Source organism: Diplotaxodon limnothrissa, linkage group LG23, assembly GCF_057381915.1.
Source record: "Diplotaxodon limnothrissa isolate DT_005_m linkage group LG23, D_limnothrissa_male_GT1.1, whole genome shotgun sequence".
NCBI classification, from domain to species: Eukaryota; Metazoa; Chordata; class Actinopteri; order Cichliformes; family Cichlidae; genus Diplotaxodon; species Diplotaxodon limnothrissa.
Genome location: NC_140617.1, coordinates 29,012,886 through 29,040,234, shown reverse-complemented (window position 1 = coordinate 29,040,234; position 27,349 = coordinate 29,012,886). Strand labels below are relative to the sequence as shown.

Here is a 27,349-nt window from a genome sequence, read left to right as displayed (position 1 = left end):
GATATCTATTCACCTTTTTGTTATAATTTACGTAAAGTATTACATCTTACATTGTAATACTGTATACAGACAACTTGTGTGATGCATTCATCTAGTTTTTAATCATATATACATTCATAATTAAAATAATACTCACAGCAAAGGCAACATTTCTTTCTTTAAATGTCTTTAAATATATAAGAAATGATCTTGCAACTGATTTTGAAGTTATGTTACTTCAGGAAATACCAAAAGCAGCAGCGCTAGTGTTTAAAAACAAAAACAAAAGTCCGAGTTGAGGTTTTCTGAGGAGAAGATGTAGGTTTCTCTTCCAAACATGGACAAAGTTAAATAGAAATATAAATTTAATTGGTTTCGTTGATATGTTACTGGGAACCAAAAGGTTTGCAGCTATGACTGGAAACCCCACCTCAGCGTTCCTGTTGTTAGCAGAAATCTAAAGCAAAGCTATAAAGTTTAGCTGAGATATTTAAGATTTAATGAATGATCAGGAAACTCAATGCACCTGAAATGACCTTGTGATCTCTAACTGCTCATCAGATTATTAGAAACAAAAGTAAACTTCATAAATGACTGGCCTGGAGCCAAAGAACGCTTTTGACTCTGATGTCCCGCACTAAACAAATATGTGCATTTTCTGTGTACTGGAGTGTGCAGTGAGCAGGAAAGGTTGTCTTAATGGCTGGCCGATGCAGGTTGTTGGATGTGACGTTTATGATTCTTTGTAGCCACTTGGCTATGCATGGTGCAGGGTGAGGTGGAGATGAGGTTGTTAAAGTACAAGGGGAGGGATTTTGTAAAATACTAGGAGGACAAGGAAAACATTTAAAATCTCAGAAATGAATGTGAGGATTACACAACTTAGTGTCCATAAAGTAGCAGGTGCCCCTAAACAAATCATCTCTAACTTCTTCTCAGAAAGTTAAAAACTTTGGAGAGTATTCACAGGCAAGATACTGAACCTTGGGGAAAAAAAACCCTGAGACAGTTTTTTTCCCCACTTTTAACATAACAAAGAAACTTACAAGAAAACTGAATAAAAATGCAGACAGCCTTGATTTTAGATTAGAAATACTTTATTTCGGTACACACATTCATAAAGATATTCTTAATCTATCCATGCTTTGTGGTGTTTTTAGAGCTATAGCATCTCTAACAAACACTTAAGATAACATTAAGTAGTGATGAAACACACACTGCCTTCATGTCTGTCTCATGTTGGCTCAGTAGTATGTCTCCTTCTCCAACCAGCCTAAAAACCAAAGGAGACACGATTAGGGACATCATTTTTGTGAAATTTCACCTCACATTTTTTTTAATTCTTTATGTTGTCCAAATGACAAAGATTTTTGATATAACTCTGTTGATTATGCATTTGTAATTAAATATGTAAAAGGCTTTAACATGGACAGTTTCACACAGCTGTATCAGAGCCAGCCCTGCATACAGGTTCTGCTTAGATTCAAGCATCGTGACTGACTTTAACTAGTGGAGTTTAGAGTTTACTTTGGTTTCTTAAGATATTCAACCATTTAAAACTTTTGGACTTTTAGTACCTTTTTCTTTGCTGATGCTTGTAGTCTCAAGGTTAGTTTAAATGTTAACCAATGTAAATACATTTGGTGGAAGGGCTAAAAGGATTGATATTTGATCATGATTTTTAGTTTTTAGTTTTAAACAAATTATTAATTAAAATTATTAATAATAATGGCATTGAAAACAGGATTTATATTAATATGTGTCTAAAAAAAGCTAATGGATTTTTATATATATGAGATGCTCTCGCTTAAATAGATGGGGCCAAATGGAACTTAATAACTTATTAACCTATTTCTAGTCAGAGAAATTCCAAAGAATTTATGTGCAAGTAATTTTTTTAAAAATGGGTGAAAAAAGAAAGGGCTTTCATGAAGGAAAAAAATATGGATAAAAATGTGTCCAAAGTGTTTGGTCATTCCTGAATAAAACTCTTACCTCCTGGGTGGTGTCTGAGGATATATTTTCTGATTTCATCATAAAAGAAGAGAAGGAAGCCGTGCGGTAATCCACAGAACCACCATAATGGCCTAAGGTTTGGATGGACAGACAGAGACTGAATTACAACTACTACACTGACATTATTTCTTTGACGCTGCTGAAGTGACTGAGGACATCAGGTGAGGAGTCCAAGGACAAAGGGAAACTTGAGTGCCAGAAGATTATGGGGGAGGTCTGGACTGGCATGAATGGTTTAAGGTAAACAAAGAGCAGTGAAGTCAAATGTAGCGTGGAGTTGGTCAATGAACTAAATCTAACAGGTCTGACTAACAGGTCACAGAACTGCACAGATGTCTGTCACCTTTAGACATTTTCTGATGACTGCAGTAGTGGGAGGTATCAGAGAAGGTGGTGAGAGTACAGGACTGTGGTGGACAACTTTTGTACTTGGCATAACCATCTGCTGTTTAATGTGGAAAAGACTAAGGAACTGGTTGATGATAGGAGGAGGACATGAACATCAGCGACCCCTACTTACATCCGTGGGGTCTGTGTGGAGGACTTAAAACACAAAAGGCTTCTATTAGGGAGGGGAAAGCTATCTTCTTTTTCAGAGAAAACATCTGCCAGAAGATGAGCAGGATGAATTATGAGTCTGTGTTGGCCAGAGCCATACTCTATGATGCGATGCAGGGGCAGCAGATAACAGACTCAACTGATCCTGTCGATGTTATGGTGAATGTTGAAAACGACAGGAATTGGCTTGGGAACGTGAATGCCCGTACATAAATGAAGATGGCAAAGGAAACAGCCACAAACACCACAGAGAAAAGGACAATTGTGCATTAGGAATTAGTCATTATAATTGCTGAATTTAAAAAAAAATGCCTAGAAAGGGTATCTCTAAGCGTTCACACTATTGCCTAATGGAAAATCATAGTATTAGCTTATCTGCTTTACTCACTTCATAGGGTACATTTTCAGGGCAATGTCCATGCCTGGGCAGTATGACAGGAACACAGCAAGAGCCAGCTCCTCAAACATCCCAAAGATAAGGACATTGTTCCTGTACAAAAGAAAAATGTCAGTCAATATCAATAAAACTGAAACTATTTTTTTAATATTTGATTTGAGTGCTCTTTTTCTGTTCTGGAACTTGGTATATCCTTTGTTGTACTACATATATATTTAACATTGGCTCATTTTCTTTAATAAATAAAATATTAAGTTTCATGTATATCCATTCCAGCTTTTAGGTAAGCTTTCAGCCTGATTTGTGGAATAATACAATTTGAAATTGTTTGCGGAGCTTGTTCTTCAAATGGTTCGAGTTTTATACTTGTTCTAGGCTGTATGGATGCTGATGTCAGTCAGAAATGCTAAACAGAAGCCCCTGGTACTCCACCACCAGCCATATGTCCATTCAGTGACACACCGGCCAAGGAACAAGCTCTGGAAATGGACAACTCTGTTCTGAGACATATGAAGCTGGAAACACTGGCAACCATAGTCACTTGTCTTCCAGGGAGGGAAATTTAAATCTGCTGGCTAACTTAAATTCTGTAAAATTATAATTCACGTCGGCAGTAATGACACCCAGTTATGTCAATCAGAGGTCACTAAAATTAATATGAAGTCGATGTGCAACCACGCCAAAACAACGTTAGTAGTTTTCTCTGGTCCCCTCCTGAATTGGACCAGGAGTCACACGTTTAGCTGAATGTTCTTAAATTGCTGACTGTCTGAGTGGTGTCCAAAAAACCCAATGTGGGCTTTATAGATAACTGGGAAACTTTCTGAAAGAAACAAAGTCTTGTTAGGAGAGACAGCATCCATCCCACTTTGGATGGACCAGGTCTCATTTCTTAAAATCTGGCCAAATTTATTAAACATCCCAAAACGTGACTATCCAGAGTTTGGACCAGGAAGCAAAGTTGCGGTCTACACAGGCCAAGGGGAGAGTGTCGCAGCAATTTCCGGCTCATTAATCAACCAAAGAACCAGACAGATTTTTAATCATTTGAAAGCCTGATTCTTAACCGTGTCCACCCCAGCTGAAAAACTAAAAAAAAAGAAAAAAGAAAAACAGTCTTATTTGTTATCATCTATCGTCCACCTGGGCCTTATTCAGAGTTTCTGTCTGATTTCTCCGACTTTTTATCCAATTTAGTGCTCAGCTCAGATAAAATCATTATTGTGGGTGATTTTAACATCCATGTAGATGCTAGAAATGCCTCATCATGGTGTTTAATCTGTTAGACTCAACTGACTTATTTCAAAATGTAGAAGAACGCACCCACCACTTCAATTACACTGTAGATTTTGTTCTGACAAAGCGCACAGAAACTGAACATTTAACAGTGTGTCCTGAAAACCCTCTCTTGCCTGATCATTTCCTAATAATATTCAAATTTAGAATAATGGATTACACAGCGGTAGGGAGTAGATTTGATCACAGTAGATGTGAAATGGTATCTCAAAAATTTGGAAGATCATGATTTAGCCTGGAAAAGTAATCTGCTGCTTTATTTTTAAAAAAGCCCACCGTGAAGATAGAACATCTTAATAATCATCACTGACTGAAGAAAATAAGAACAACCATAGTTTTCCCTTCAACACTGTAGCCAGGCTGACAAAAAGACAGAGCTCTGTTGAACCAACCATTCTTTTAACATTAGGCAGCAATAACTTCATGAATTTCAGGAAAGCCAAAACTAGGGAGCTAGGAATACAATAAACAGAAAAGGAACACGAGGGCTGGCACGACAACAGGCAGAGAAAAAAACAGGGCTAAAATACACAGAGTAATAATGAGGGAATGAGACACAGGAGGGAAACAGAGCTGGGAGTAATCAAATACACACAAGACAGGGAGGAAGCAAAACTATTGTGGCCAACCTTTACATGGAGGAAGTGGGAAGGAAGGCTCTTGGCTCTTTTAAAGGGAGTGTACCCAGCCACTGGTACAGATATGTGGACGATACCTGGGTCAAAATCAAAACCCAAGAAGTGGAATCCTTCACTGCTCTTTTTAACGTTCACCAGGGAAGACACAAAGGATGACTGTTTGCCATTCCAGGACTGTGCCGCGCACATTGAAGGGAATGGAAAACAGAAGTTTACTGAAAGCCCACACACACAGACCAGAGCATCCTATTTGACTCCCATCACCCTCTGGAACACAAACCTGGAGTAATCAGGACCCTACACCACCAGGCAGAAAATCTTCCCTCTAAGCCTGAAGGAAAAAAGAGGGAATGCACACATGTAAAGGAAGCTCTGAAACATGTGGTAATCCTAATGGGGCTTTCATCAAGTCAGCAAAGATGCACAGAAAAGAAGGTCAGACACCAGCTAGGGAGGATCAGAAAGACAGACGTAACAACATTATCCTCCCCTATGTAGCCGGTGCATCAGAAAAACTCAGGAGAGTTTTCTCCAAGCACGACATCCCAGTTTACTTCAGACCCAGCAACACACTCAGACAGAAACTGGTTCATCCCAAAGACAAACTCCTAAACACAAACTTAGCGACATAGTGTGTGCCGAACAGTGTAGCGAGGAATGCCCAGACCTCTACATTGGAGAGACGAAACAGCCACTTCACAAGCGCATGGCACAACATAGAAGAGCCGCCTCCACAGGACAAGACTTGGCTGTCCATCAGGATCTAAAGGACAAAGGTCACTCTTTAGAGGATGCCAATGTCATATTTTGGACAGAGAAGACAGTTTGAAAGAGGAGTGAAAGAAACCATCTATGTCCGCTGTGAATGACCATCTTTGAACAGAGGCGGTGGTTTACACCAACTGTCTGCCATCTGTAATCCAGTTATGAGATCCCAGATGCCTTAACGTCCACTCACATCCTGGGCCTTTTGACCACAGGAAATTGCATGATAGGGTGGGACTAGGTTTCACAGTGGGCTCACCCTTGCCTGATTGTGACCCACACCCGTTTTCACACCTTGGCTCCTGTGATTAGGTAGAGGATCATTAGGGGGTCCATGTCCCTCTCGGTGGGTTACTCCCACAGAGCTTAAATCTAGGACTCGTCACCATTTGAGCCTAGAACTGATGAAGCTTCTCGGATGAGAGGTGAAACGTCTTCAAGCAACTTAAAGAAGTCCAGATGCTTTTCTTTCCAAGCTCCTTAGACCAAAACTGAACACAATGAGCACTAGAAGATGGACTTTCAAAATAAAACAGGAAACATGAGACATTCACAAAGAAGCGGACTTGACCCTGAGACAGGGAGACATGACTGACTGAGGAGACACAGGAGATGCACAAACATAGAGACAATGGTACCTGACATGAAACGAAGAACACAGGGAAGGCGCAGAGTAAACACAGGCACAGAGACTATACACAAGCTATAATAAACACTGACACCCAAAACCACGAATAACACTAAATCAAAGAATATTACTTAAACTTGAAATACAAACACTGGGTGAAGGTTACAAGTGATCTTCTTATCTCTGTGCTTGTCCTGCTAGACAAGAGAGTTTAATCCTGTTGACCATAACATTTTATTACAGCAATTAGAGCGTGCTGTAGGCATTAAATATGCTGTGCTTCCCTAAGGTCAGCGGGTCTCATACTTTTGACATAATTCCCCACGTGGCAGGAAGAAATATTTTCACGCCCCATCTAAACATCTAAACTAGCTGAGCCTTTATTTAGATAATAAACTAATTCACAATGAATCATTCAGTAATTAGTTTTAAACTGCTTTCATTTTAAACAACTATTTGTAACTTTTGTCAGTAGACTGCTTCATTAGTCTGCACCACTTCTTCAAAAAAGCAACAGGTTAAACAGAATGTGAATATAGAAAAATAAAGTTCAGTCTTATAAAAAAAAGAAATCCAGAAACTTGTGAACAGAGATAAAAACACGTTCAAAATAGAATGACTCCTGTCTCAGAGTGATGCTGAAAAACTTGTTCGTGGATTTACTACTTCCAGGCTGGACTACTGTAATTCATTATTATCAGGATGTCTGAAACTTTCAGTTGATCCAAAATGCAGCAGAAGAGTACCAACAGAGACTAGAAAGAGAGAGCATATTTCTTACATATTTTTTGTCTTCATTGGCTCCCTGTTAAATCCAGAATGAAATATTAAAACCTTTTCTTCAAATACAAGGTCTTGATCAATCAGTGCCCATCTTATCCTAAAGACCTTACACTACCATATCACGCCATTAAAACTCTTTGCTCTCACGCTGCGTGAGAGAGTATTTAAAAGTAGAACGGCAGACAGAGCCTTCAGCTTTCTGTCATGGTCCAGCAGCCCTCATCGCTCGACCTGCCCGTTGTGTCTGAGTGTGTGTTTTTGCTGCTACTCCCCTCACATCTCTCTCTCCCTGTTGTGTGTGCTTTTGTGTGGGACTTTTGCATCCCTGGAGGTTTTGGTGCTGAGTATTGTTCAGCGCTGAAGTGTTCACTCACTGGAGTCAGCCACACCTGCTGCTCATCTGTTGCTGCCATCTGCAGCTGATTACCGTCATCGGCAGCATCCCTACTTAACAGTGTATTGAACTCGTCAGTATGGCAGTGGATTGCTTAATGAAAACCTTGTTTGCTGGTGGATTGCCTAGCCATCACCAGTGTGTTTTGTCTTCACTATGAATCTGGAGCTGAGTTGTTTTCATGGGAGTGGAGCCAGTGTTTTGGAATTGGAGTTGCTGTTTCACGATTCCCACCATGGACACAAGCACTGTTTGGGATTTGGGAGAAATCGCCATGGGAACCACAGTGCTGGGACTTGCGCATTTTTTAACCCTGTAAATAAACTCACTGTCTTTTCTTGGAGGAATTCTGCATTTGGGTCTCATTACCTCAAACCTGATGCTTTCAGACCCCTCTTCCTTGGAACCAGCTCATGAAATAGGGCTAAGCTACCCATGATGCATTGTTATTTTTCATCTTTGGCTCTCTTCCACAGCATGTCTTTGTCCTTGCTTTCTCCCCTCAACCTAACTGGTATTTCCCCCCTGAGCCTGGTTCTGCAGGAGGTTTCTTCCTGTTAAAAGGGAGTTTTTCCTTCTCCCTCTTGCCAAAGTGCTTGCTTGTAGGGGGCCATATGATTTGGGTGTTTTTCTTTGTTTTATTGTAGGGTCTTTACCTTATGATATAAAGCGCCTTGATGCAAATGTTTTTGTGATTTGGCACTTAATACAATTGAATTGTAAAGTTCTATCACACCCATTGGAGCTCTTTCGGATCTTGATGTATACGTACTTCATTCCTTGCTGCAAAATAGAGTTCCTCCTTGTTTTACAGATGAGCAGATCGGCCACCTGGACAATCACAATACTGGAGAAGAAGGCTGTGTGGCAGGTGAACTCCAAGATCTTTCTGCTCTCATATGTCTGGTGTATAAAAAAAGAGATGAAAAGATTGGAATGTTTTTGATTTTGAGCACTGAAACTTCAGTGGACTGTAACGTAAAGTTTGATCATTTTCACAGTCCAAAGTACAGCTAGTAACACAAGTCAGACTGACCCACTCCTGCCCATAGCTGTCTTCTAGGTCATTTAGAAATCTGTTATCCCAGAAGATTCTAAGTCCCATGAGATCCAAGGGCAAAAATCCATTTTCAGCCAGGACGACAAAATATGTGAAGAAGCCAGCTGAGGCCTGTATCATGCCTACCATGAAGAAAACAACAGAAAACGTCAATGGATTCTTATCAGAGAAAGTTTGAACTTTTTATTTTACAACTGTGGCAGTTTCTTCATAAATAAACATGAACAAATATGACACGTCAATGTCATTCTATGCAAAGCCAAGGTAAATAGATATAATGGACAGAGAATTCAAAGATTATGACACAGAACCAAACCACAGAAGGAAATATTTGGGAATACTTTACAAATGTGATATTGAAATTGATCACAAAATGTTACTTTAAAAAAAACAACAATTATTGTTAATTGAATTTGGACCTATTAAGTTTCTTCAATCTTCATTCTTAAACATCTTCCTTTTTGAACATTTTTCAAATGAGAAACTTTTTACAAACTTTGTATTGTTACTTTTGCGACAATTGTGACCAGAGAATGGTACAAGAATGCACACACAAGAAGGCCCTGAGTAAATGTGGTTATCCCAACTGAATATTTCTCAAAGCTGGGAAGGCACCAAAGGAAAGCTCCAGCTGATCCAGGAGAGAAGGACAACCGCAGTCGAAGCCAAAACCCGTACTGATCCCATACGTGTCAGGAGTATCGGAACAGTTGAGACGCATTTTTTTCTAAACACTGTGTCTTTGCAGCTTTTAAACCCCAAAACACGCTGCGCCAAAAATTGGTCCACCCCAAGGATCAGGTCCCCTGACACAAACAGAGTAACATAGTGTACACTGTTAAGTGCCAAGAGGATAGCCAGGATTTACACATCGGGGAAACCAAACCACCTCTGATGAAGCGGATGGCACAAGAGTGAAGAGCTACCATCTTACAATGCTGTGATTGCAGCCATTACCCAACTCTCTGTGAATGGTACTCATGGCCATTGATCAGTGGTTGTTGATGAATAATCAATAATAATGACAATTTGCATATTAATGATCATGAAACTGACCTCACTGTCCAGTTTTCATTTAATGTTGCTAGTTTTATAAGTATGCAAATGTACCATTTTATAACGTTGGAGACTTCTTCCATCTCAGTCAGTTGAGACAGAAGAAGACACTTGGATGAGTGATGAAACATTTCTCCTACTGAAAACGGGACGTCCTGATTAACAGAATCAACTTTTGGGGATTTCTTTACCTGTATGATGGAGCATGCATCAAGACATAATACAGCAAATAGGAACAGAATAATTAAGGTTTAAAAGTATAAATAATGTGTTACCAATCTGTCCATAAGCCATACTGATGAGTCTCTCGTTCACCAGCCTGTCTGATGCATTTCTGGGCTGTCTCTTCATGATGTCACTCTCAGCTTGTTCATAAGCCAAAGAAATTGCAGGGACCTGTGACACCACAAGTAAACAAAATCAACCCATAACTGCATTATCTACCATTTGAACCTCTACATAGAGCAGGATGAAGAGCCAAACAGCTCACCAAATCAGTTCCCAGATCAATACAGAGGATGGTGACGGTTCCCAGGGGCAGAGGGATGTTGGCGATCACAAAGAGGAGGAAGGGTGACATCTCAGGGATTTTACTGGTCAGAGTGTAGGCGATGGACTTCTTCAAGTTGTCAAAGATCAGACGGCCTGAACAAAGTAATTTAGCAGATTCAGTGATGCTTTGTATTTTATATAATTCGACATTTTTCCCAAGGTCTTACCTTCTTCCACTCCAGTTAAAATGGAGGCAAAGTTATCGTCCAGCAGTATCATGTCAGCAGCCTGTTTAGAGACATCAGATCCAGCGATGCCCATGGCGACACCGATGTCAGCTTTCTTCAGAGCTGGAGAGTCGTTCACACCATCACCTGTCACGGCCACAATGGCTCCCTGTACAAGGAATAAAGTGTTTTTTACAAGTCACAAATAAAACACTTGTCAAACTGTGTCTGTGAGAATCCCCCCGATGCTCACCTGTCTCTGGCATCCTTCCACAATGATCAGTTTCTGTTGAGGGGAGGTCCTGGCAAATACAATTTCAGTGTGGTTCCTCAACACATCGTCAATCTCCTCTAGGGTCATGTCTTTAAGCTCCCCACCATGGATGACACAGGCCTTAGCATCCCTGTAGATTAGATTACAACAGTGTAAGTATAACAGCAGTTGTTATCCAACGTCCTGTGTCTGAGCACAGGGCATGATGAAGACAAGATGAAAACATTGGTATAGAACAAAGACTGAATTAACCCTGGCAAAAAAAGAAAAAAAAGATGGTATGTTAAGCAAAAAGCAACATTAGAAAATATTCGACTTCAGAAAATGTTGGATTCCCGCTGCATATGAATCACATTTCCCCCCACACAACAGAAGTGTTATTACACTTGTATTATAAAGAATTAAAGTTTCAGAGAAAATACAGTATTTTCACATAAAAGGCATTTTTGCTTTACAGATTACATGACCTCTGTTTATGAACAGCGGCTACTTATCCTCAAAGTTAGCTAAATAAATCTTGATAAGAGAACTAACCTAGGGTTGACCTCTGAAACTGGAACATTCAAACGGGCAGCAATGTCTTCAACAGTCTCATTGCCTTCTGAGATGATACCCACACCTCTAGCAATAGCCTTGGCTGTAATTGGATGGTCACCTGTGATCATGATGACCTGCAAGGATTGAGGAGATAAAATGTTTAAAGTTTATGTGCAGAATTTGTTTTATAAACTATATCCAAAAAAATCAAAATTTGAGATGTTCTTTCAAACAGTTATCATACCTTGATTCCAGCACTCCTGCATTTACCAACAGCATCGGGCACAGCAGCACGAGGAGGGTCAATCATGGCCATGAGGCCAGTAAAGCACAGGTTCTCAGTGGGGAAGTTCACATCATCAGTGTCAAAAGCAAAGCCTTCTTTGAACTGTTCATCAGGCAAGTGATAGTGGCAGAAACCTATAAGGCACAAATAAAATGCGATTGAGATTCAATTGTCTGTTCAGAATCAATCAGAATCTGTATCTGTTATGGTCTGGGAGGAAAGCTGCCTCGTTTCTCTCTGTACTGTACTCAACATGGTTGAAATGAAAATAAACTGTACCCAAAACTCTCTCTCCAAGACCTCCCAACTCAAGATAGGCGCTATTGAAGGCATCTTTTAGTTCGTCGTCCAGAGGCTGCTCTTTGCCGTCAAGCATGATGGTGGCGCAGCGATCCAAAATCCTCTCTGGAGCTCCTTTCATCACCAGCAGATGCTTGGTTTCTCTGGGGGTTGTGTTCTTATGAATAGAGAGCTGTGGGACAGCAGAAAGGTTGGATTTAAATGCAGGTCTTATCTATACTATCAGTGGTTTATGTAATGCAAAATGACTATGTTGAGGGCTGTGATCAGCTGTGAGACGGGCGCTGCTCTTGTGGTGACCTGCAGCAGGTGTTTATTGGCATTTATTGGCATTTTCTTTCTCTTTTTGTTTTTAACTTTGTTTTAACTCTGTTCTTAACCGTGGTTTTAACTTTTTGCCGACATGGAGATCTTCTACACCTTAGTTTTATTGTTGTTGGCGATATTCACCTGGAGTCATTCACTCTCACTGACAATCACTTATACACGCGAGGAACTACTTGGATTACGGTGGTCCTGTTTGTCTATGTACGACTCTTCTAATGCTCGGACAGATGTGCTTCTTGGTGAGGATTTATTTCCCCGGTCAAAGACTAATTTTGGAAAGCCCCGCCGCTTGAGAAAACGCGGAAAGAAAGGCGGCGTGCGTCAGCGTGTAAGAAAACTTCGGAGGAAGAATCGTGTTCCTCTGCCTTCTATGATTCTGGCCAATGTCCAATCTCTTAGGAACAAAATGGATGAATTACAAGGGAATGTGCTTCATCTACGGGAATACAGGGAGGCTTGTCTGATGGCGCTTACCGAGACATGGCTGACCGATATGGACAGTGACACTTCACTGCGAATCAGCGGCTTTGGGACCCCTGTCAGATTGGATCGGAACTGTGGAGTAACACGCAAATCTCACGGAGGAGGGGTTTGTTTATATATCAACCAGGGCTGGTGTAATAATTTTACTGTGCGGGAGCGGTTGTGTCTTCCTGACATCGAGCTCCTTTCAGTATCTGTCAGGCCTTTTTACTTACCGAGGGAGTTCCCTCAAATTTTTGTCACTGTTGTTTACATTCATCCTAAGGCTGACGTTAAAGTTGCTGCTGATGCCATTTTTAAAGTGGTACACAATCTGCAGACTCTCTCACCGGATGCTCCTAATTTTATTCTCGGTGATTTTAACAATTGTAATCTTAAGAAATCACTGAACAATTTCTTTCAATATGTCACTTGTCCTACAAGGCATAACAAAACGCTGGATTTGTGTTATGGACCAATTAAGGGGGCATACAAGTCTGTGGCCGGACCTGCGCTAGGTTCTTCGGATCACAATGTTATTCACCTCCTCCCTGCTTACAGATCTGTGATTAGGAGGGAGAAGGCCTGTGTGAAGTGGACTAATGTCTGGACAAAAGACAGTTGTGTTGCCCTTCAGGGGTGTTTTGATTGCACTGACTGGTCCGTGTTTCAAGAGAGCACTTCTGATTTGGATGAACTCACTGATGTGGTGTGTAGCTACATCTCTTTTTGCAAAGACTCTGTGGTTCCAGTCAGAGAATTTAAGACTTTCCCTAATAACAAACCGTGGCTCTCTAAAGATATTAAGGATCTGATTCTTAAAAGGAAAATTGCTTTTAACGAGGGAGACGTTCCCACTGTGAGAATATTGAGGAAGGAGGTGAGGGCTGCAATAAAGATCGCCAAGATGAGGTATAGAAATAAGATTGAGGCAGAACTCAGCAGTAACAACCTCAAAAGAGCTTGGCTTGGTATGAAAACAATGGCAGGGCTACAGACGAAAGGTAAAAGCAGCATTACCTTAGAGGGGTTTACCTCTGACAAACATCTGGCAGACAGTCTTAACAGTTTTTACCTTCGTTTTGAGAACTATGATTGTTCTAGGCAGACCAGCACACTGAGGGAAAAGACCATCACTCCCCCATCTATTTGTATTGATGAGACAGGGGTAGCTAATCTTTTTAGACATACCAAAAGCAAGAGTCCTGGACCTGACAACATCTGTGGACAGGTACTGAGAACTTGTGCTGATCAGCTGAGTGGGATTTTTCACTATATCTTCTCACTTTCTTTAGAGCTACAGTCTGTACCTAAAATTTGGAAACATGCGATCATTGTTCCTGTTGCTAAGGGCAGTTCTCCTAAGGCACTGAATGATTTTAGGCCTGTGGCTCTGACTTCTTTAGTGATGAAGACATTTGAGAAGATAATTAAGAAGGAGATTTTAATGCATGTTGAACACCATCTTGACCCCTTCCAGTTTGCCTATAGAGCAGGGAGAGGTGTGGAGGATGCTGCTGTCACACTCCTGCATCTCTTGTATAAGCATCTTGAGGCCCCCCACACCCATGCAAGATTATTATTTGCTGACTTTTCATCTGCATTTAATACAATTCAACCCCTCTTACTTGCTGACAGGCTTTACAATCATTTCAAGCTTGACACTAGTCTGGTCGGCTGGGTGACAGACTTTCTGACTAATAGGTCAGAATGTGTGAGGGTAAATCATGTCTTTTCTGATGTGCTCTCCTCCTCTACTGGATCACCCCAGGGTTGTTGCCTCTCCCCTTCTGTTCATTCTGTACACAAATGAGTGTCGCAGCAATTTCACAAACAGACACATCCTGAAGTTTGCTGACGACACAGTGATCATCAGTCTTCTAGTGGGGGACGAGTCAGGCCATGGACAGGTTGTAGATGATTTTGTGAATTGGTGTGATGAGTCCTTCCTTTCACTTAACGTGTCAAAAACTAAAGACATGATTATTGATTTTAGGAAGTCCTCTTATAGCTCATCACCCACTATCATTAAAACTGCCGATATTGGGATCGTTGAGAGTTATAAATATCTAGGTGTGGTACTTGACCATAAACTGTGTTTTGAATCTCATGCTGATGCCGCTGACTAAAAAAGTTCAACAAAGACTGTTCTTTTTAAGGAAAATGAGATCTTTTAACGTCTCATCTGAGATGTTGTCCTTGTTTTATAGAAGTTTTATCGAATCTGTGATGTCTTTTTGTATCGCTGCCTGGTTTGGTAACCTGACGGTGAAGAATAAGAATCGGTTGGGACTTCTGGTAAAAACTGCTAGCAAAATTTCAGGGCGCTGGCAAGATGGACTTTTGGCCATTTACAATAGAAATGTGCTTAGAAAGGCTCATTCTATTATTAATTGTGTGAACCATCCACTTCACAGTGAGTTTGAGTTGTTGCCTTCCGGCCGCCGTTTTAGAGTACCTCCGAGGAGGACTAAAAGACTCCAGGTCTCTTTTATCCCTACTGTGTCTTGTCTCCTTAATGGCAAATAATTGTCCTTGAATTTTCTATCATTATTATTGTTATTTTTGTTTTATAGTATTGTTCTGTTTGTTCTTATCCTCCTGCTGCTAAACTAATTTCCCCTTGTGGGACAATAAAGAAATTGAATTGAATTGAATTGAATTGTTCTACACTCTTGTGCCCATAACTGTTTATCAAAGATGGGCACAGCTTCCAGGTCTCAGGTGGACTCTTAGGTGGAGTCACACATATAAACTAACATACAATCTTTATATACAATATCATTTTAAATTTTAATACATTGTGTGGATTGTTTACCTGGTATTTGTTTGTGGAATTAAAGGGAATCTCAGCAATTTTGGGGTATTTTTCTCTCATTTCACTAACAGATCCACAGCACAGCTCGATACACTTCAGCAAAGCAGCTTCTGAGGCATCACCAGCAATATTTCTCTGCGGGTTTTAGCAAAACAAGAAACAGATTATATCGATCATGGATCAAGTCCCTTTTTTAATAACAATATATTGCAAATAAAAATGAATGAGCAATAAATAACAATATAATAGCTCGAATATTTGTTGGTTAATAAACAAATAAATTTACAACATTGACAAAAAGAAACCTGTAACCACACATATTATACAAATACTATTTGCAATAAATTACCCACCCTGTCACATTTAGTGGACTCACAGTGCAAGAAATACGTATGTCATATATGGTAGATCCAACAATCTCACTGGCCACCTCTTGCTATGGCTCAAGCTGTATATTTAAAACAGTTGCATATGCTATGCTATAGATTCTGCAAAGATTTACTGCAGATGTGTAATTTATGCATTAGAATTTGATAATTAGAGGAGTTTTAAAGATGAAAGTTTCTCACCTTCAGAATGGGAACATCGTTTTGGCCAGCCAGGAAGACGGCACGGTTGCAGAGTCCGGCGATTCTAGACAGAGCAGTCCAGGTGGGGGAGCTCTTTTGAAAAGCGACACCGCTCTGGTTCTCAGTGGTGTCGGCCTCATGGATCTGGTTGTCAAACCACATGTGAGCCACGGTCATTCTGTTCTGGGTCAGGGTGCCGGTCTTGTCAGAGCAAATGGTGGAGGTGGAGCCCAGAGTCTCGACAGCCTCTAGGTTCTTCACCAGGCAGTTCTTCTTGGCCATACGCTTAGCAGTCAGAGTCAGACACACCTACAGACAAAATGTAAGTTTTCAAAACTGTAAACTATGACAACAATAAATTGAAAGGTATTTAAAGAGAGTGTCATTAGACACCAAAACTCACAGTGACAGTAGCCAAGAGACCTTCTGGGACATTGGCAACAATGATACCAATGAGGAAGATAACACCATCTAGCCAGCTGTATCCGAGGATGACGGAGAGGATGAAGAAAGTAAGACCCAGGAAGACGGCCACTCCAGTGATGATGTGGATAAAATGCTCGATCTCAATGGCAATGGGAGTTTTTCCAGCTTCAAGACTGGAAGTAAGGGTGGCGATACGGCCCATGATAGTATTATCTCCAGTGTTGATGACGATTCCTCTGGCTGTGCCTGAACGGACAATTGAAATCCATTGATAATGGAACATGCTTGTGGGCAATATAATAAATATTATACATAAATTTCTCTATCAACCACAAGCTGTTCATACTCTACCTTCAACACAGTTAGTGGAGAAGAAAGCAATGTTCCTGGTTTCCAGTGGGTTTTCATGGGAGAAATCTGGAGAACGAGTCTGGGGCTCTGATTCACCCGTCAGGGAGGAGTTGTCCACCTGAGAGATAACAAACAAAATCAAACGAAGATCAGTGAGGGGATCAGTGACATGAAAACACAGAATTAAATATTTTTGTAAAAAATAATAATAATAAACTTAAGAAACAAATGGGAACAGTTTATGATATGATCAAAGAAAAGCTACTTAGAATGAAGACCACCACATCCAATCAACATAGCTAGTAACTTCTCAGATTTACTAGTGGGATACATAAAAATGTTGAACAGTTGAGCAATCAGCTTGCATGCACAAGATTAGCTAATCTAAATGGACTGAGGGCTGAGCTTGACTCTGTCGCCGGCCATAACTAAACTATGTCTAAAACTAACTAAACATCACAGCATGTCTTCTTCTCATTTAAATAAATAAATAAATAATAGTAGATATCAAACACATGCTCTACAAAAATGTTTGCTGGCATAAAGAGTATTTGAGATACAGACCTTGCAGCCGTGAGCAGAGATGATTCTCAGATCAGCAGGGATCCGGTCTCCTCCTTTCACCTCCACTAAATCTCCAAGCACCACCTCCTCAGTGTTGATGCTTTTCTTCTCTCCGTCACGGATAACCAGGGCTTGCTATGAAATCAAAGATTTTAGGAATTTTTGATTAACTCAGTTTGATTTTAATCCCAGCGGCAAAGTTTCAGATGATAAAATGTATCATCAGTGCAGAACTTTTCCCTTAAGACTGTGCAAAAAATACTGCAGTTTCTTAATTCATATAAGCTATAAATATGTTGAATTTACATTAGTTTTCCTTTCAGTGTCTCACCTGTGGGACCATGTTCTTAAAGGAATCCATAATCCTGGAGCTCTTGGCCTCTTGGTAGTAGGAGAAGCAAGCCGTGATCATGACCACAGCAGAAAGCACAACCCCTAGGTACAACTACATAAAGATAGAAGAGAGAGTTAGGTGGTACAGCAAACAGTGGTACAGATTGTTTATCTTCATGCATGCTCAATCATCCAGTGAAGGTAGTCCCAAAAAGTTGATTCTTTTCAACTGAAAAGGTTGCATCCAGATGAACAGGATCAACTTTTTGGGATGCACATTATTTAGTAGATAACAATTCAGATGAAGACTTGCTTACATTATCATTTCCAGGGTTCTCCTCTGAGGCAACCTGGATAGCGTAAGCCAAGAAGCAGAGGAATGCACCAATCCACAGCAGCATGCAGAAACCACCAAACAGCTGGAAACCAGAGGAAAAACATTCAGGCTTTGCTTGTTGTACTCACTTTTTTGCATTTCTAATATCTGAATTCAAACACAGATTTGTGGTTTGACTCTCACCTGTTTGCAGAACTTGACCCACTCGGGTGTTGTGGGAGGAGGTGTGAGGGCGTTGGGGCCATCTCGGGCCAGGATCTCTTTTGCTTTGGATGAAGAAAGACCCTAAAAACAGTGTCTCGGTTACTCCAAGCTCAAAAGACCTGTCTGTACAAGTGGAGTACACTACAATTCTTTCTTTACAGGTCCTATGACCCTTTTAATTGTGTGTTTTGTGGGTCGTTGAGGAGTGTTTTTATTTTATTTATTTTTGTCATGTCCATCTAATGTCAGAAAAAGAAGTCAGACTTGACTTTTTCGCAATAGTTTCACAGTGTTTCTTGGATAATACACCTCCAATAATGGCATTACTTCACAAATAGCCTAGTAAGTTGACAAAGCATTGAATGCAAGAAAAATACACCGACTGCCAAATCTTCCCTCCCCTCTCTCCTTATCACACATTTGGAGTGCTCACCCTTGTCAGGTCAGTTCCATATTTTCTGTGAAGTTCATCAAAGCTTAATTTGTGGTCATCCTAAGGTGAAACAAAGACAGAAAGAGACAGAGAGATGCATTTTTAAAAACAAGTCAAAATCCCAGTGATTGTGAAGCTGCAGCTATAATCTCCTTTGAGAAAAATCTTTTGTAAACTTCCCCGTGTCCTCCAGAGGGACACAGAGAGCATAAAAAAGACTAAAAACTGAGCATTGTGGCTACGTTTTGGTCCATGGAGGAAATTTAAGATTAGCTAAAGCAAACAGTCAAGTAAGACTAGAATCTGTCTGTGAATGGAAACAATGTTGCTGCTAATAACCACTCTTTTAATATCTGACTGATGTTTCCTCCCAAGAGTTTTGCTCATTTTTTTGACATTGCAGTTGAATTTCCCAGCAGGGGCGTCCATCCTCACAAACTTGTAGCTGAACTTTAATCAACATAAATTCTAATGAAAGAAATTAACATTGATTTCATGACGTTGATCATGCACATTTGTAATTAGCCCCAAAAAATTATTTCAGCAATTTCATTAGTGTCAAAGAACAACTTATTGTAGTCTTAATACAGAATACAAGACACAACAGGAACAATATTCTCTATCTGCATTTTGACTTGATGCAGCATGTCATATCTTATATATAAAAAAACATATATATATACATACATATATATCTGACCAAAGTACCTCAAGGCTGTATGGTGACCCTTTGCTAAATTCTGTGTACACAACTTTGAAACCATCCGTACCTCCAACACTATTGTTACAATTGCAGATGACATGACTGCCATCTGACTTTTAACTGTAAGCAACAAAAACACATACAGGCAGGATGTTCACAATCTGACATCATGGCATGTGAGCAACATCTTGTCTCGAACTTCATGCCAGGTGGTCAGCATCACAAGGCACCTTTATTGTGATGACAACACCTCAGCAGTCGTGGGTAAAGCAACTTTTCTCTATATTTCTAAAGGAGATTAAGATAATATTGTTGATGCACTTGCACTGTTGTTTAAGGAAGTTGGTCCAGTACTTATGTCATTATATGTGAAATTAGTATAAATGTAATTTTGGTATGCTTGTAAAATTACAATAAAGGTCTTTAACCTACAAGTTCACTTTGACTTTAAAAAATTAAAGTTTCAATCGTCTGCTGCTCTGAGTAGGTTGAATACAAAATGATGCATTTCATTAATATTTACTTGTTCAATGAGAAGTCTTCAGCTTGGATGAAGTGTGATCAGTCACATTTATAAGCAGTTTTTACAGTGACATGAGAAAATGGGTGTGGTTGCATGGTTCACCCAATAAGCCATTTTCCTTACCAAATGTGCTATAGATAATGTGAACATGCCATACACTACTGTTGCTACTATTGCAGCTCGAGAACACTTCTCCACTGATTTTGATGTTCCTACTCAAAAAAACCCACATTTTCATCATGTGTATATGGAACTGAGATGTCCTGTAGCACATCTTTGAGCTCAAGTTAAGATATAGGACAGTGATCATTAATATGCAACCAAGACGTGGCTTTAATCACCTAATAACAATCTGCTGGGTGGCATTGTGCAGGAGGGTCATTGGCTGGATTCAAGAAACTAGAACATCAATCATGTATGTACGCCAATCATTCATCACAATCCTTGTCAAGCTTGTCAATGTCAAGGTCATACAATCTTAACCTTGAGCATTATCTGGGTTAAGAACCACTATATTACTGTGTGTAAGTTTAAGTCAGTTCTGACTAATACTGGAGGAGGAATATTATTCTCGTGAACAGAACAGATGGATGGCAGAGAGCTTCCCATGGACTAAGCTCACCGGGCCTTCTGATGGACGAGCTTAAAATTATTCTCAAAATTATTTAACAGAATATCATCTTCTGTCAAAATAGCATCTTTTCTAAAGTTGTTTTAGAAGCATACAAGAATCACCAGCAAAATATTTTAATCCTCTATTTGCTTTCTATTTGGTTACGAACTGACCTGGCCAAGGTCACTATCCCTCAAAACCCTGCAGGCACCATGTTATTGTTATGAAATAATTTGTCATCCCTTTGTTTGCCTTGTGATGCTTCCCCAGTGATGCAATTTCATCAGTGACCTTGAGAAGCGACCAAGACACCGGTTCAGAGCAAGAAAAGGCTGACAGCGGTGAAAACTAGCTGTTCTGCTGGTTGTCGGATATATCTACATGTGAATTCAAACCCACCTAAAACTTTATTAAAGTGATTTTATAAATATGGACAGTTGAATGATATAGGTTTACTGTATGTGGATACAAGATTAGATATCATTTAATAAAATAAAAAATAATATATAAATACAACCAGCTCCTTCACTCAGCATTTAAACCTTCTTTAGATAGCAAAACTTAAAAGTTCATTTATAACTGCCAACATCTTAACAACTTAACATGGGATGGTACACAACAATGTTTATGAAGTACAGCTTGGGCAGCCAGAGCTCATGCTCTAGCTGTAACATGGACTGATTAACGTTGTCCTTAAGTCCATTTCATGAAAGTCATTCCATTCAATGCCTCTTTCTTTCTTAATTAAGATGAATATTTGCACGTTACAAACTCTTTATAGCGTTTGCAGAAGTTGTGTTTGTGTGCTTGAGTGTTACCTGACAGATAATCACAGAGTGGCTGCACAAAAGAGGAGTACTCACCAGATCAACTTCTTTTTTCAGGTCCTCCGTATCCTTGGATTTGTGACCCTTCTTGGTTGTTTTGTCGTCATTTTCTGAGGTGTTCGCCAGTTTGTAGTCATCATTCATTCGCTGGAATGAACAAAGTGGGACAAAATGAAGTTCTAAATAACATTCAAAACATGTGAGAAGATTTCCCTGAAGCGTCGTCTTCTATTTGTTCAGAAAGCTGCAGAAAACCACCTTAATTAATTATTATTTGTAATTATTGGTAATAATTAATAGATAATATATTGTTGATTGGCATGCTGTTAATCATTAGAACAGTGAATTCAAATTCGCATACATAATTTTAAAATAAGGTTTCAGATAGTTTTTAAAGCTGGAAGGTTTTGACATAAGAATGTGATATTAAGGTCCAATGAAAATATAAAAGCTTAACTGAAAACTCATAACCAAAAACTGAAATGAATTTAAAGCTAAAAAAATGTAAAAAAAAATTTTTAAATTAAATTAAAGAGCCCAGACTTAGTCCAAATGAAGTCTAAACTCCAGGTTAAAAAATGTGACAACACTTACTTTCGATCCCATGGTCGCAGTGCAGTCTCTATCCTTCAGTCTGCCCAGAGCAGAGACTATTGGTTACTCATTTTAGCCTACCTTTATACCTGGATAGGAGGAGCTTAGGGGAATGGTGGTTAGAGGACAAGGGATGAGCACAGTTGGGGAGGTCAGTGGTATAGGGAGGCAAGCTTCCATGATCTAAATGAACTCCTCCCACACCTGAGTTTTTGGTTCAGCCACTATCACTCATGCTTGTCAAGTACTAGGTAGGTCTTCCGCTTGATGGCTTTGTTCACCTCTAGTATCCACTATTTTGTCTGAGGGATCCCACCACTACAGTCTCAGGAAGAGAGGTGCAAAATATAGACCATTAAGACTCAGTAGCCCTCCTTCTCTCTCAGAATGCATCCTCACTATACATTTCAGCACATCAAGCCTGAATGTTGTTTGATTTTCACTTCATGAGTAGAGTGGATAGGCTCCATCCCCACTCTGAAAGTGGATGGATGGAGGGATTGAAGGATGGATGGTCTTATCAGGTCTCATCTAGTAATAAAATGCATGATCTGACTAGAGACATTTCAAATTTCTGTATTCTTATACAAATCCACAATACAAAAAGACTTGCTGGTTCAGCCAGAATTTCATCACAGATCGATGGTGCAACCAAAGGAAATTTGTAACCCTGATGACCCTTATGAAACCAACCCGTGATCTTCCTGCTTAGGAAGAAATGACTGTCCTTGATAGCTGGCTGGGACACTATGAGTTGTTGGATATGTTTGTTGTAAATTCATGACTGTATGCAATCACTGGATTTTGCAAGATGAGGAAGGAAATAGTAAAACGGAGGGGGGGGGTGAAACATGAAAAATCTCCAGTAGTATTATTAAAGAAGTGTATAAAGGCCAGTGAAAGGGTTGTTATTAACTCACTGGACCTAGATGACAGACTATTTGACTGTATAAAAATGCATACATAACTGCAGCATTAATTCCTTTCTCTTGTGATTCTGGAAATTTCTTAAAAATCAACACATCTGTCTGTGGAAGATGTTACAGAGATTAGAAACCTTGCTGAGATCATAGACGCTGACCACATTCCAGCAACAATTCAACAGCATATTTAAAACCAAAAAAAAAAAAATCACACATGGAAGATCAGTATGGAAGATAGTCCAAACCCATGGCTGGGTTGGCCAAGTAGTGCCGGTCACAAGCCTGGATACATGGGGAGGTTTCCATCAGCAAGGGCATCTAATTGCCAAATCAGACATATGGATCATCATGAGATGATCAGAATGAGACCTCCGTTCAAAATTGGTCTGGTCTGGATTAACAACGACTGCCTATAGTTTTGTTGACCAGAAGGTGGAAATTGTTTGGCGGTAGACAGAGGAGGAGGAGGTAAAGGGAAAGGCGTGTTGGGAGGCAGAGAAGGAAGTGAGAGTAGGTACTTTAAATGGAGGGATGACTGGTGGATGACTGGTAAAGAGAGAGCTGGCTGATATGAAGAAAATGAAGGTAGTTTTAATGTCCGTGTAAGAAACCAGTTGGAAGGGAAGCAAGGCCAGAAGCATTAGATTCAAACTGCTTTGCGATCGTGTAGATTGGAAGAGAAATAGAGTAGGGGTTATCATGAAGGAACATTATGTAAACAGTGTTGTGCTGAATGTTGTCCCACAGGTTAAATGAATTTAGTAGACTTCTGGATGAATTGGCAGAGATTGGTGATTGAAGCGGACTTCAGTAGATATGTAGGTAAATGGAACAGGGGTGATGAGGAGGTGATGGGTGGGTATGACGTAAAGGAGAGAAATGCAAAAAGGGAAATGGGAAAAGAATGAAATGGAATTTCAAGAAGACTAACATAGGGTGAAGGTAAGAGTGGAGGAAGGTCCGCACTGGTGGCCTAAATGTTATGCAGAAGATGCAACCTGGCATAAAGAATATTTTAAGGTGATGAAGAAAGCTGAAGGAGCTTTTTAACCTCACATGATCTCAGCCAGAGCGACGGGCTTCAGGTACTCCTTGTTCCCAAAAACTGCTTCCTCTGTGGAAGCTGTGTTAGTGCAGCGGTCCCCAACCTTTTTTGCGCCACGGACCGGTTTATGTCTGACAGTATTTTCACAGACCGGGGTTTAAGGTGTCGCAGATAATATAACAAATGAAACCAGTACCTGTACCAAAAAAAGTTAGATTTATTCAAAACACATGGGAAAAGACACAGGGAAACAGAGTAAACGATAAAGAAAATAATAACAATAAAAACTGATAAAAAAAATTTTTTAAAAACCCTGAAAACCATAAATTTCACCCCCGAGCCTCAACTCTCGCGGCCCGTTACCAAATGACTCACAAACCAGTACCGGTCCATGGCCCAGGGGTTGGGGACTGTTGTGTTAGTGGGATCCAGGAGATCCCGAAAGCATCCCTTCCCCAACTTCAAAGCCAAACATAATTCTTATTCTTTGGTGTCATCAAACTCCTCCCTTCATCTATTTCAGCCACCTGTCTTGAAAAGACAATTTCTTATCAAATTTTCTGAAACAAAACTAAATATCAGTTAGCGCATGTGTTCTTGTGAATCAAATGTATTATACAAGTATTTCTGAGCCACAGTGTCATCAAAGATCTATGGTGCAACCATACTTGTGACCCTGATGTCCCCTATGTAATCAGCACGTGATCTTCCTAATCAGGAAGGAAGGTTTGTCCTTGACAGCTGGCTCACTGGGCAGCTGGAAATAGTTGGATATGTCACAAAGCCATGACTATATGTAATCACTGGATTATGCAATGTGAGGTTGGAAAGAGAGAGCCAAGCAGAGGAAACATGGAGAAAATCAATTACAGAATACAGACACCTGTTTACAAGAAGAATATTAGGTATTAGTGAGGTTTTAGCAAGTGCTTAATCTATGATTTCTATATTATTACTCCTTAGTATGTCATTTATAAATATAGGTATTTTTCTCCATCTGTTATTGATGGGTCTATCTAGCACAAACCCCTCACTGGAACAATCAGAGACAATTCTTCTACAATTGCAAAAAGCATTGGACACCAGGCAGAACTCTTTGTGTGATCTCGTGCACAAGGGAGAGAACTGTGAAGAGCGCTGCTCCTGACGCTCGAACCCCAGTCACTCTCAGTTAGTTCCCCCGTAGCATTGCTCTTTATTGAGGTTACATAATTATGCATATTTTCATTAACATATGATGTCTTACATAGGCGTACATGTGAACATAGAGTACTGTCTGTGTGTATGTGTAGGTGGGGGGAGGGGGGGGGTTAGGATCGACAGGATTGCATCCTATCACTATGCAATCGATTATATACCTCTAAGAATATATGAGTAGGGATGGGTATTGATAAGGTTTTCACGATTCCGATTCCATTTTCGATTCTGTTTAACGATTCCATTCTTTATCGATTCTCTTATCGATTCTTTTTTTAAAAAAAAGGAGAACACTAAGGTCAATTAGCTTAGAACTTTGTTTTATATCTTCTCTTTGAACAAGAAAAATTTAGGAGTAACATGGCCTTACAAACCCAACAGTGAGATCTTAAGAGATCCACAGCCTATGGGTCTTCAATGGGGTGTCACAGGGTCCCTGGGGAAAAAAATTGTAAATGTAAAATAATAAAATAAATATTCTTCTGTAGCAATAACAAAGTATAACATAAATTATTCTGTAGCAATTACACAAGAATATCCAGTAATGTCCCTGCCTACAACTAAACACATTCACTTACCGAAAATCGGGGGCATCTGCTGTGGCAAATGGGTTCAAGCCTTTTACCACAAACTTAGTCACTGCTCGGTGACATTCGTCTATCCTGGCCTGAAAGGAGACGCTACCGGTAGACTGCAGCGAGAACTGCCAGTGAGCGCCAGCCAGACTCTGTCTGTCTCTCTCATCTTGGTCACCTAAATGCACAGTAATGGCAGGTTTTGTAATAAGGCAGATCGTGCTAACATAACATGCACTGTTAGTTGATTATTTACCTGCCGTATTAACGGGAGAGGACGTGCAAACGTTACCGCTGCTGCTGGGTTGAGATTCACGAGTCCGGAGCGGAATTAAAAACACAACATTCATTTAAGGTTATCGTGTGTTTTGTGAGCAAATGCTTTTGCATATTCGTAGATTACAAGATGGCGCGGCCACGTCCAGACGCCTTCTTGACCGCTCCGACTATCCACTTTTCTTGTTTTTTACTTATTTTTTGCTCTGGTTTACATCCCAAAATCCTCTAGTCTTATAGCATATGACAGCGGATCACTTGTAAACATCGGTGCCAAGGTTGCACATCTAATCTTGGACACTTTTAAACCCGACCCTTCCTGGCCGCCAGAGATTCTACGCAGCGCGGAGAACAACAAAGGACGGGCCGCTCATCTGAGGCGCAGAACAAAGAAGCGCCGGGGGAAACGCGCTGGTATTGGGAACAGACTGAGACAGCAGGCGCATCGCGCACCACTGCCCAGTATCCTACTGGCCAATGTACAATCCATGGAGAACAAGCTCGATGACCTAAGAACAAGGGTCACCTTCCAACGTGACATGAGGGACTGCAACATTCTGTGCTTCACGGAGACATGGCTGACCCCCACCATGCCGGACCAGGCCGTAACTCCGTCGGATTCATTCTTTGTGCTCCGCGTGGACAGAACGGCAGAGTCGAACAAAACCAAAGGTGGAGGAGTGTGTTTCATGGTAAACAGAAAGCGGTGTGATGCCAGGAGCATTTCTACTCTTTCCAGCAGCTACTCGCCACATCTGGAGTTCCTGAGCATTAAGTGCCGCCCTTTCTATCTGCCCCGTGAGTTCACCTCGGTCATCGCCACGGTGGTCTACATCCCACCCCAAGCGGACACAGGTATGTAGGGATGGGTATCGTTTAGGTTTTATCCGATACCGGTGCCAAATCGGTACTTTTGAAACGGTGCCGGTGCTTAAACGGTGCTCGAACCGGTGCTTAAAGAATGGAGAACACAAAATTGGTCCAAAAACCTCTCATGTTCAGCTGTTTTTCTGTAAAAAGATAACAATGTTAGCCTTTTCTGCAGCTATGGGGCATATATGGTATCACTCTTGGCTGGAAGCAGTGCTTAATCAATGGAAAAAACACAAACTTTGTCCAAAAACCTCTCATGTTTAACTGTTTTCCACTTTTTCTTTGGTCATTTTAGCCTTTTTGGCCAGGGTGAAGGGAGTATCTGCCATCAAACAAGAAGACAGCCGCATGTAGCTATGATGATGTTTGCTAGTTCACCTTACATGCATTAATGTAATAACGTGGTTAGCCTACTCAACGTAAATCACACAAGAACAACATTAAGCTACTCACGCAGAGAAGAACGGCTGCTGCTGCCATCAAATACGGCGCATTTCTCGGCTTTTAAAAAAACGCTATGCGTCGCCAGGTGTTTCATCGGATTCTTGGTGTTACCTCCTTTGACAGTATCACAGTATCAGCTTAAAGCACTTGTTGCAGGCTGCTGAGTTTGCATATTTTGCTGTGAAGTACAGCCAGACTTTTAACCGCTTCGCCTTGGGCATTTTTAATCTGTAGCTCTGCGCTAAC

The 27,349-nt window shown here is 40.5% G+C and overlaps 1 protein-coding gene across 1 annotated transcript; it reads right to left on the bottom strand.

Moving 5' to 3' along the window:
* Window positions 1-1,223: 1,223 nt before the first annotated feature.
* Window positions 1,224-21,782, bottom strand: LOC146608277 (sodium/potassium-transporting ATPase subunit alpha-1-like). The gene is made up of 23 exons (XM_085349026.1): window positions 21,771-21,782; window positions 21,213-21,323; window positions 18,511-18,570; window positions 18,057-18,158; window positions 17,854-17,955; window positions 17,535-17,648; window positions 17,204-17,338; window positions 16,640-16,757; window positions 16,266-16,534; window positions 15,863-16,171; window positions 15,294-15,428; window positions 11,666-11,858; window positions 11,345-11,520; window positions 11,098-11,234; window positions 10,543-10,693; window positions 10,290-10,458; window positions 10,061-10,215; window positions 9,846-9,966; window positions 8,491-8,636; window positions 8,227-8,357; window positions 2,942-3,043; window positions 1,975-2,066; window positions 1,224-1,252 (listed from the first exon to the last, which is right to left on the bottom strand). Exons 1-23 carry the CDS (start codon window positions 21,780-21,782, stop codon window positions 1,224-1,226), a joined length of 3,069 nt encoding a protein of 1,022 aa, XP_085205152.1.
* Window positions 21,783-27,349: the final 5,567 nt, after the last annotated feature.